The following is an 11,956-nucleotide window of genomic DNA, read 5'->3' on the forward strand; positions in this document are numbered from 1 at the left end:
TTCGACCAGGCTTGGGACCTGCTGAGAGGGCATTACGAAAGAGAGGAAAACATCTACGTCAAGACTCAAAAGTTTGTTTCCACGAAACAACTTGCGGGAGAGGACAATAGGAATTTTCTCCTTAGAGTAGGGCGGCTTAGTAGGCAGCTTGATGCTGGCACGAATGATAATTCACAGAGGAGCTTTGCTCTGGTCATTGCCGTGAATGGACTACGTGACACAAAATTGAGTAGAGATTTGATGGCCCAAAATAATCTGGATTGGGAGAGGTTTAGAAACTTTCTCTGAACCACAAATGAAGCGCAAGAAGCCTCAAATATGCTTGCGGCAGAGCCTAGTTCTAATTGACCTGCTTCCACTCAACCTAGTGTGACACGGGAAGCGGCAATGCCAATCTCAGGGGCAAGTACCTCTTCGGAGGCTGCAAGCGTGGGGAGCTACTGAACAGCTGCATGTCAAACCGGAGGTTGGTGAGGTACAACGGCGAGAGGTCCGAGACTGTCGTCGAATAAAAAAAGATAATAGTGACAGCTACAAGACTCGAGGATGCAATGACAGTTAAGATGACTACAGACGTGATTCTAGCAGTCATGAGAGAAGTCAAGAACGCCATGGGCGTCATAGTGGTTTCAGACACCGCTCTAGCAGATGTGAAGGTAGTCATGGAAGACATTATCGCTGGCACCGTTACAATTTTAGCAGTGATTCAAATGGCAATAAAGACTGTACATACAGGAATAGTCATTGGCAAAAGCATCGTGGCTTTCCGTACCGGAGAAGTGATGACAGCTGCTATGAGTGTGGCTCAATAGATTACTTTGTGAAAAACTGCCTACATGTTAGATGCAATAATTGTAAGAAACTGGGGCACATGGCAGGTGAATGCGACAGACCAAGCCGATGTCGCACATGTGATGGCAACTATCACGATGAAAGCGAGGGTCCTTTTAAATCAAGGAAAGACCGCAGCATTTATAAAATTGTTCGTTAATTTCCAATCGAGATTCTAGTCGACTAGCACACTGATTTTGAGAGAGAGAGTTGCGGGCCCTCAAAGAACAGCGTGCCGCACTAAAGAGACGGTATGAGGCTGAACCGGAAAAATTTGAGAGACAGGAAAAAGAGCTCCGTGCTAGGAAACAAGAGTACGAGAGTTTGTCCTCTCACGGATGTTTTAGCCTCAGCTGACTCTCCTGGTTCCCAGACACCCAAATTTCAGAGGAAACCTGCTGCTACCGTCCTGCCAGCACCATCCATCGCTAGGGACAACAGCGACGAGAGAGACCACCGCAAGAGTGAAGGTCTTCCATTGAAGGGAGACTCGCGCGTCACCAGCCACAGCCGGAGACCTCACAACAGGAGACCGTGCTGAACAGGTGACTGTAGCCAGATGCCTGCTTGCAGAAGACCGTGCTGAACAGGCGACTTCAGCTAGCAACCTGCTCATGGGAGACCGCGCTGAGCCAACAAATGTAGCCAGAGACTTTCCTCTAGGAGACTGCACTAGAGGGAGAAAATGGACACTGCGGACGAGGACCTGTTACTCAGTCCAGGCAAAAGCGCAGTGTGATCTTCAAGGTCATGTCAAGAAAGATTCCAGACTCTCAGCGACATTTAGAGAAATCCCAGATTCTCAACCCTTTGTAAAGGAGTTTCCATACTCCTTTGTGAAATCTTGTGTTTCCAAGGATACCCGGAGCATCAGTGCGCCCTAGAGGCCTAAGGTAGAATTACCAGGTTCTACTCACAAAGACACCAGACTCTGGAGAAAACCCATGTTTTCCTATGTCCACTTGAGTGTGCAGAAGATCAGCAAGTATTCGCTTACAGGCTATACAGGCTGCAGAGGACTTGGCCTCACAGGATTTCCCAGGATCCAGGTGAGCATCCTCAGCGAGAAAGCCACCAACATCAAACAAAAGGAGATGTGATATTATAGCTCCGCTCCTGACCGGAAGCGGAGGGAAAATGCGAGACCGTGAGGGAAGAGCTTCTAGAAACTCATTTACGGCTTGACGCTCGGTAAGCAAAGATGTGTTTGTTTTGTCTCCTGATAAGTAACGACTTGTTAAAGAACATACTGAACTAAAGCCTTTTTAGTTCACAACTAGTACCTGAATTGTCAGACTGATTTACTATTTTTGCAGTGTGTGGGCTCATGCTAGGCAGATTGTTCTGGCTAGTGAATAAAAAGAGAACAGTAATAAACTTGTTGCATTCTAACTACAGCATTTAAAGCAGTTTAGTGAAAATGAATTTTTAAAAATCTATCTTTTCCATATGATTCATGTGCAAGCAAACAAATGCTTCAAAAGAGCATGCATAGTTTGTGGGATCCATGACCATCTCCACACTCTTCAGTGCTATTAGAGCCACGTCATATTACGTTCATCCAAGCTTTCTTATTTCAAATAAATACTTGTAATCTAAATTTATTTCGCGAGTCATTTGAGCTGATTTAATGATAAAAAGCAGATAATGATATCCAGACGATTTAATGATAAGGACGAATAAGTAGTCTAAGCGGATCGCTTTCATGCTGAAATGCTTGAAAATTTTTAATAAAAACTGTTGATTTTTTAAAAAAAAATATATCTATATTCAAACGGGCTCAGTGTCCTCATTTAACTGCCCATGCAAACGGTCTGACAGTATGACATGCAAAAACTCGCGGGAATAAAATATTATACAATCACTCGGTGCACAACTATAAATGTCAAAACTTTATCGGCTACAACATGTTTGCGATTAACGCAATCAGTAGCATCGTAATAAACTCACGTAAGCCAATCATAAGCTCACGTAAGCCAATCGATTCTAATATAAAAGTGATTGTTGATTGGTTTCAAGCGGCGTGGTTTTGCTGCGGGGCTGCAACAGTTACGAGGATCAACAAAAGTACTATATCGTGTCTAACAACATAATTGCTAACTTGCAGACAAGCCCGGTCAAATCAGTTTTAGTAAAGCTTAACAGAATCAAATTTTGAAAATTATTCTCTTCTAATTTTTTGTAGTAATTTTATTACAACATGGTAAGTTAATAATAAAAGTAAATTTCAATTAATAAATGTTGACTCATGCTAAAAGCAGATATATTTTAACATTCACATATTTTGTCAACTTTAAATGCACATAGGGGCAGTATATATGCAGAAAGGCATCGAAATATATAGCTAAATTATAGTTTAATCATTTTTATCAATTATATTAAGACTTTTTTTCATTTAAAGTGTTTTACTCATAGATATAACAAACCCTACTATTTCTTTGTTTTACCATATTTCATTGGGTTTACTATATCTATGGTTTTACTAGACTAATTCTATTAGCTATTTTTCTAAGCTCCTCGTGATTTAAGTTTCAAAAATGTTTGAGTGAGTATTTAGTTTGTCTGGAGCTTTATTTTATTTTGGCTTATAGATCGTTTCTGGCTGAAGTTAGTAAAGTAATTTGAGCTAATATCGGAATGCTAAATTCGCCTAGGGTGTGCATCGTGAGGCTTACTTAGCGGTTAGCAGCAGTCGCAATGTATGCCTAAATTTGTGTGTTGTGACTGCCTCAATTACGATTTCCCAAACCTTCGAATTTATTCAGCAAAGGGTGTTGTTTAAATTTACAATATTAACATTGTTATTATATATCATTAAGTCAACTAGTACTTACACGTTTCAAAATTAGTCATGTTACAAACAAAGATTGAAATTTTGTGTAAGAATTAACCTAACCTTAGGGAAAGGAACATTAGTATGCAAAATTTTAGTTGAGCCAGCTTTGTTCAATAGCTATTAACTTCCTGCAAAAAATATGAGCTTCGTTCAAAAGCTCTTCGCTAAAAAAACAGTAAAAACTGGTTTTGATCTAGCCTAGCGTGTGATTCGTGACATGACAATGACATAATTTATGTGTTTTCATTTAGATGAAACAACCTTATTAACATAGTTTATAGTCCTAGCTTACTATAGTGATATTACTTATATCAAAGTTGGTTGTTTTCATTTATAATGCTTACCAGCTGCAAGCTTGCAATACTAGCACTTTATTTCTGTTAGAGGTAATAGTAAAACAGTTTTGGAGGTAAAACTCACCTCAATTGCGTCAACTACCCTTATTTGTTTTATAGCTTCATTTGGATTTAATTTGTGTTTTTATTGGTTTTGTAAAAGCCGGCTGGTTTCCAATTTCTAATTATATATAACATTCACGATTTATGCCAAAAAGCGTACAGATGTAAAATATAATATGATCACTTGCAGAAGTATATTTGTGATTGCAAATTGTTCAAAGTATCAAAATTCTAAATACCAATTCATACTTTGGCTCATATAATCTATGAATGAACGTGGTAAACAGTACGCTAGGAGAATATTTATACGAATAATATTATGGTATTATTAGTATTAGAAGTATTAGTATTGCAAGAAAATGTTATTCAGATATATTATGCCTTTGTGAATATCGTTAATGTAATGCTTTCTTGTTGCTAAAGTAACAAGTAGTCTTTTTTAAGTGCGAATGATATAGGATGTATAGAATAGTATGCGACTCACTGTAGTGTGATCAGCTAATGCAAGTGAGTCTTAGCCATAGATGAGTACAGCAGGGGCTCCTACAACGTAATTAATCCATTCCAGTAACGTTTACGTTATAAGGATTTTACGTTATAAGAACAGTGAAATATATGTAAATTGCCCGATCCATTTTGAGATCTTTCTAAACTCATCCCTTTGGCCGTACAAATAGGAAAAGCTTGACATAACTTTTTAATTTTTGCGCTGTATCGTAACTGAAGTATTATTGGTTTGCATCGACAACTGTTCTCTTTTTTCTGCTCAATTTTACTGGTTTTATAGACCATAATTGCGGTAATTTTTACAATAAATTGATAGGGAGCGCACATCTTCGATGTTCATTTACAACGATGTGCTTATTTTTTCTTACCAGCCGAGTCTACAAACTTTGTATTTTGCAAAGTAAAACTAGTAACAAATATTTCATACGTCTACAATAGAGCAAAACAACAAAATATTTTTACTATAAAAAGCGGCACTAATGGTTCGTCGTCTATCTGTATTCAAAGGTCAAGGTTAGAATAAAGAATAACTTTCGAGGATACTCCAACTAGTGACATTCAGATTGGTGGACCGACACAGTAACACCTGCACCAATCGATCGCTTTCAAGTATTTATGAACAATTGCGCATTTACTTATTCTCTGTTTTTTGACACATCTGGCGATCTATTACGACAAGCTAGAATGTCATAGAAGCTGTATATATAATAAATATAACACTATATGCACATCATTTTCCCCTTGAGAACTTTTGAGAAATTAGAGAACTCGCCTGACTTGACACTTTACGTTGTATGGAATTTTTTACGTAGGACGAAGCAAAAACTTAACATAAACTCTTTACGCTATCTGGAATTTACGTTATAGGAGGCACATGTAGGAGTGTCTACTGTATAAAAAATATATATACGTATAAGAGGTATACGTTATAGGAGCGTCTACTGTGCAATGAAGGTGTTCAATGTGATGTAATATCATAGGATGCACAGTAGCTTATGTGTGCAAACAAATGTTGAAAGACATTTTTAGCTTGAAAAAACAGCTTTTACTCATCAACAGTAAGATCTGTAACAACTAAATCATCTCCCAATTAAAGGCAAAATCTGATGGTCCGGTTTGACCTATTTGCTGCTATGTTACCTGTACAAATTTGGTACCATAACATATTTACTAATATGCTCTTACAAAGAAATGTTCAGACTCAACAGGTGATACGTTATTACACTGTAACTTTTACTGAAAGCAGCAATTAAATGTGTAAGCAATCACTAGGCATTTTACCGAATGGTGAGTTTGATGTTGATTTTAGTCATACAGAAAACCAAATGTTGGTGGAGGTGCTAAAAAGAAAGCAGGACCAAAGCCTGAATTGACGGAAGAACAAAAACAAGAAATCCGAGAAGCTTTTGATTTATTCGATGTTGATGGATCAGGGACCATAGATGCCAAAGAGCTCAAGGTGAGTTTTATTAGGGGAGACAATTCCTTATCCACCAGACATTTACATTCACCTACATATTTTATTTCTCATACTAGAAGTTGGCCTACCCTTAGTATATCAGATGTCAGACAACATAAGGTGACAACTTCTAAAATAAGATGCTTGGCTCGTTTTTATGCAAATGTGGGTAATAAAATGACAAGGTATTGTTTCATTTCAATGTCAGATAGTTAATTGTTTCTGTAAAACATATTTAGCTCATCACATTCCTTTAGCAAAAAATATTTTCCAAAAATATTGAAAATCTTGGTGACTGCCGATGCCTTGTTTTATTAGACACATTGCTGTAGAGTTTAATAGTTTTTGTGCCTCACTTTAGGTAGCAATGCGAGCTCTGGGCTTTGAACCAAAGAAAGAGGAAATCAAAAAGATGATTGCGGACATTGACAAGGAAGGATCAGGTAAATCCTAGTCCTAAGGCTATATTGGTAGCTGATGAGATCGATTAGTCGTTACTTTAGTTGTCGGACTCTGAGCGTTCAATAAAGTCTGGTAGCGCACATCTGACTCTGATGTAGTCAAACCTAATCTCTGAACCTAATCTGAATCTGACTTTACACCCAAAGCACTTTCTATCATACAGCATTAAAGGTTTCTCAAAACCCATCAAAAGGTAAAAGTGAAGATGTTAAGCTTGAAATTAAAAATAAAGCGTGACAAATACATAATGTCGACATAATGAAATATACATAAGCTGAGTTTAACCTTCACAAAGTTAGTGTTAGTTACGATGTGTCACCCTAACTGTGTTCTTACCTCTACCTAAGTTATTCTGTGTCACCTTATCACTGTATCTACCTAAGCTTTGCTAAGTCTGCGTGTCCATAAGTCGTAACAACTTTTTTTTTTATTACTTATTACCTAATTGATATATTATTGTTGTGTTTATTTAGTCTTTTTTGCACATAACATAGTTTTTTACTAGTACTTTCACTAGTGTTTACTTATTACTGTATGTAATTATCTACAATATTTATTATTGAGTATTTGAACTGTAAAGTGAATTATAGTGTAGTCTTATTAAAATAGGTTATTTGATAGAACATTTGATGACTTAAAAAACAAAGCAAATCCTATATTTTTTATTTTCAGGTAGCATTTTTACTACACTAAGTATCGCGTTTTGAAGTACGTACAGAAATCTCTCAGTTTTCATGATTAATCAGTACTGGCAGCGTCTGTAACAAGTGTTAATCAGTACCGGCAGCCTTGGTGATAAGTGAAAATCCGCGAAATAAAAATTAAAAAACTCAAATATAATAAAGTTACTTTTGCATTAATCGTAAGCGTTTTCCTCTTTTTCTTAAGCTGAATCTTTCTTTTTCTGAATTTGAATAAGCTGAAGCAGTACTTATGTAATTGATGTGCTTTAAGTTTATGAAACAATTTTGGCGGTCAAGAGCATTTACAAACACTTTGCAGTTTTACATTTCTCAAAATGTAACAGGAAAGCAGCGAACTGCTATGGCTGTACAATAAAAGCTCAGATGGATCTCTCTGGGTCAGAGTATGAGAGTGGTTTATGTATTTTATATTTTTCATTTTTTTATCAATTTTCATTAATTTTTTGTTGAATACTTTTATCTCACCAAATACCGAAGCCACGATAGGTGAATCTTGGAGTTGTGAGGATTACCGTATGTTACTAGTGGAAGAGACCAATGTCGTTGCTTGCAGGTACAATAGACTTCAATGATTTCCTCACGTTAATGACACAGAAGATGAGCGAAAAAGATTCAAAAGAGGAGATACTAAAAGCATTTCGGTTGTTTGACGATGATACCACTGGAAAGATTTCATTTAAGAATCTCAAGCGGGTTGCAAAAGAACTGGGAGAGAATCTCACAGATGAGGAACTGCAAGTAAGCTTGGAAACTTTGTAACTAGTTGTCCAAGGAGTACCGGATGGGTAACTCAAGGTCACCTATTAAAATTGAAGCCATGTCTATAATCTACCTATTTCATGGTTTTTTCATGTTTATCATAATTTGTTTGGTGTTCATTCAGCCTTTTTCTTTATATAACATCCTCAGGTTCAAGAGAAAAATATTCTATATTATTCTACGTGATGTGCTTTTATTTATATGTTAAATATTATTAAGAGGGTTAGGAGACAACTTATACGTAGCTTTATCACGTCTCTTCTGGCAGGGGGTGGGCTTAATGTCTCGTTAGTTCTCTAAAATGGTAGCCTTTCATTTTAAATTTTGAGTATCTTTCAGAGCCTATATTTAGTTCTTTTTTTAACATAAAACTTGGAGTATTTTATGTGGGCATGCAAGCAATCTGCACAGGTGTGCTATTCGCAGAGAAGGCTATCTGTAGCTGTTACTAGCCATTCCGTGAATTCTATTAGCCTGTAAACCTCTACATGCATTTTCTTAGCTAGTAGATAACACTTTTAATCCTTTGTATGTGTTGACCAACTCGCTATTAACTTTTTTACGCAACAGCTAAAGTTATAGTCTTCTATAAGCTTGTAGTCCCGGAGGCATATCAACATTCAGTCATATATTTGTTACTAATGCTCAGATAACAATCTTTTTCCACTAAGCTACAGATGAACCTCGACTCGCTATCCTGTATGCTTACAATTATTTAGACATATGATATAAAGTTTAAGCAAATCCTCGTCTTAACATAGTAAGTAATTTGTAACATACAATGTTTTAAGGTTCTCAAAACGATACAGTTTCGTAAATCAGTGAATATGGAGGCAGTTCTCTTTCATATTGTTTGTCCGTGTTGTTCAAATAATATGAAACTGTATTATACCTTCTTTTTATGGCTGACTTTTGCCATGCGTTTGTTTGTTTACATCCTTTTGCATTACGGAAATGCAGAAAAATAGACTTCAGTGGTTTATTTTTTACCAGCAGTTGCCCGGCAATGTTCGGTTTTTTTCATGTTTAAACATAGCCAGCAGGTGGGTGTTTAAGAGGCTAGTTCTTAGGAACCAGACAGAATTTTGATACCAAATATGCAAAAAAATAGAATGCAAAGCTTTATATTTCATTATTAAAAAGCATTACAATCGAAAAAACAATTTTTTCACAAAAATGTGAAACAAAATTTGCACGATATGCAGCAAACTTTGATCTCTCGAGTCTTTTCAAAAGTCAAGGTGTATAGGTATGCCTCTGGTATGGTCAAGGCCACTACAGAATGGTGTATATATAAGCCGAGAGTCGCAAAGTGTTAAAGTAGAATATACTGTAAAACCTCTAATTGATCACCTCCTCTATTTGATACCTACTATAGGGGAAGGTTGAAACATAGGAGTGTCATGGCATTGAAATAGAGATTTTACGGTATGCTATGAGGTTGTAACTTTGTCTGAAAACAATTGGCTTGTTACACATTTTCTTTATTTCAGACAAAAGTAACCACCTTCATACATGTCCATGTTCCATGCTATAACAATATCTATGTTCAACATGCATATTGAGCTCTGAGTAATCTTTTTAAAGGAAATGATTGATGAGGCGGATAGAGACGGCGATGGAGAGATCAATGAAGCCGAGTTTCTCAAAATAATGAAGAAGACAAGTCTATACTAGTGACCTTGAATGTCAGCAAGATTCCAACCAGCATTTCGTCTCGATGTCATTCCAACATCTCTCTCTCTTTCCGACATCAATTTGACATGAACTCTCAGGTGCTGGAAACAGGATGTGTCTCTCTTTAGATTCGTCTTAATCTTACTGTTTATAGCAAAGTTTTGTATTTATTTAAACTCAGTCCTGTTGTGCTCTAAAAAACTGTAAATAAAATTGTTTCGCTTATAATCACCCTAATTTTCTTTATAATAGCCATATTTGAAGCCATAGTCAGATGTTGGGGAAAGAAGGATTGCATCATGCAGGGTTTGAACTCGCATTTTTTAGCATGCTAAACTAGAAATTCCCCTGTCATGCAGCCCATGACCAAAGTGATAATGGAAAAAGAAATGGCACTGCTGGTTGAGAGATGTATTATTAGCAGTCAAATGGCAGTGCAGTGCAATAGGATAACTGCAATGGTAGCTGTAATGTACTGGGTGTTATTATGTATAAAAAACAGCAATAATGAAAGGAAAAGATGAAATGTTTATATCTCTCCCTGCAATAGGAGAAATGCAATATTAGAAGTAAAATGGCAAGCTGCTGTGTAATATACATATATATATATAAATATACATATATACATACACATCTATATATATATACATATATACCCTATATATATATATATATATAGCTGGGGGCAACCATAGCATACCAGGTCATAGCAACCAATATCAAGAGGTTGTGATATTTATCTAGATTTCTGTATTTATATCTAAAAAATTATGCTGAATTTAAAAATCTGAACAGATTTTATCTGGCTGTCATAGAAATAGATGTGTATTTATAAGAAAATGTAGGCCTATTACTTTATTTTGCAGACATTAAAAATGGCTTGGCAGTACCGCAAAATTGGGCACAGCCATAGTACCATCAACAAATACTTTAGAAAAGAAATAACAGTAACATATTGCACACCATCGGTCACTATACACTTCGATCTTGTAAATTTGAATGATTATTCTTATAACTAAACCTTATAAAATCGAATAATTATTCTTACAATTAAATATTGTAATAATCTTATAAGAATCGTCAGAAAAATATCATCGTCATTTCCTTTACTTTCACTGCTTTGGACATCAGTTAGAATACCACAGTACTCATTATAAGTATCCAAAATGTCAGAGTCTGGTAGAACCGGCAAAAAGAAACAATTACTTTTCAGTACTTCTATGTTAATTATATATTGTATTGTTATAAATTATTAAAATAGAAAAAGAATCGTTAGAAAAATATCATCGCCATTTCCTTTACTTTCACTGCTTTGGACATCAATTGGAATACCAAAGTATACATTATAAGTGTCCAAAATGTTAGAGTCCAGTAAAATCGGCAAAAAACGATTACTTCAGTATTTCAACGTTAATTACAGAAACCTTCAGCAATTAGACAATGTGATAGACTGGTGAAATGTGCACGCTTTTTTCGTGAAATGCGCACGACTTAATAGTTCTACTCTTTGTCGCACCGCCTTATCGGCGTTTTGTTGGCCGGTCTTAATTTTGATTAAAATAGGCTTGGCAAGTTTTTATTTCAATTTTAGGGCGAGTTAATCTGTCTATTTGTGTATTATCTGATCAGACTGGGTTAAATTTAAGATATAGCGGTAACCTTTCAAAGATTTGGTAACATATTTAAATAGGTTTATATGTGTTTTGTATCATTATTATACTTAAACGACTCTACACAAAAATGGTTAAATTTGTTGAAGAGATTTCGGTACAAAGGTTTGGTCACGGCTGTTAATGGATATTTTTTCGGGAGTTGTGTGCACATATGCATTTATCATAAATCTCCCAAACAATCGCTTTGCTCGTGTTTGGTCGTGGGATAACACTCCAACAACTGCGCTCATCAATCTCTCCCTGGTAAAATGATTGCGCGTATAGTTATTAGTCCTGACGAGCTCTCATGGCACCGCTAACCACCAGGGAACTAGCCTTTACTGTAATAAGGGTTGTGTCTATCTGTCCAAAGCCATGGTTAGATGTTAAGAAAAAAAGATTGCATCCTGCTGGATTTGAACTCATGATCATCAACTTGGTAGATCAGTATGCTAACCACTACCAATCTTTCGCCATACATGCTTTAGAATAGTGGGTTAATCTATTCATGCTGACATGTTGGGACCAGATAGATGCCTTTATAACCAGCCATAGGATTAATAATAGTCAGACTGGAATTACAGTATGTTGCATTTATGCAGTGACCTTCAGCCTGTGTTGTACACAGTTCAAGATGTTACTCTATCTATGCTAATTAGGAGTGCTATTCG

At 36.2% G+C, this 11,956-nt stretch overlaps 1 protein-coding gene across 1 annotated transcript; it reads left to right on the top strand.

Moving 5' to 3' along the window:
• Nucleotides 1-2,874: 2,874 nt before the first annotated feature.
• On the top strand, nt 2,875-9,861 carry LOC137405648 (uncharacterized). The gene is made up of 5 exons (XM_068091975.1): nt 2,875-3,034; nt 5,882-6,031; nt 6,393-6,474; nt 7,751-7,935; nt 9,544-9,861. The coding sequence occupies exons 1-5, from the start codon at nt 3,032-3,034 to the stop codon at nt 9,631-9,633; spliced, it is 510 nt and encodes a 169-aa protein (XP_067948076.1). The 5' UTR covers nt 2,875-3,031; the 3' UTR covers nt 9,634-9,861.
• Nucleotides 9,862-11,956: the final 2,095 nt, after the last annotated feature.

This window comes from Watersipora subatra, chromosome 10 (assembly GCF_963576615.1).
Source record: "Watersipora subatra chromosome 10, tzWatSuba1.1, whole genome shotgun sequence".
Classification (NCBI taxonomy): Eukaryota; Metazoa; Bryozoa; class Gymnolaemata; order Cheilostomatida; family Watersiporidae; genus Watersipora; species Watersipora subatra.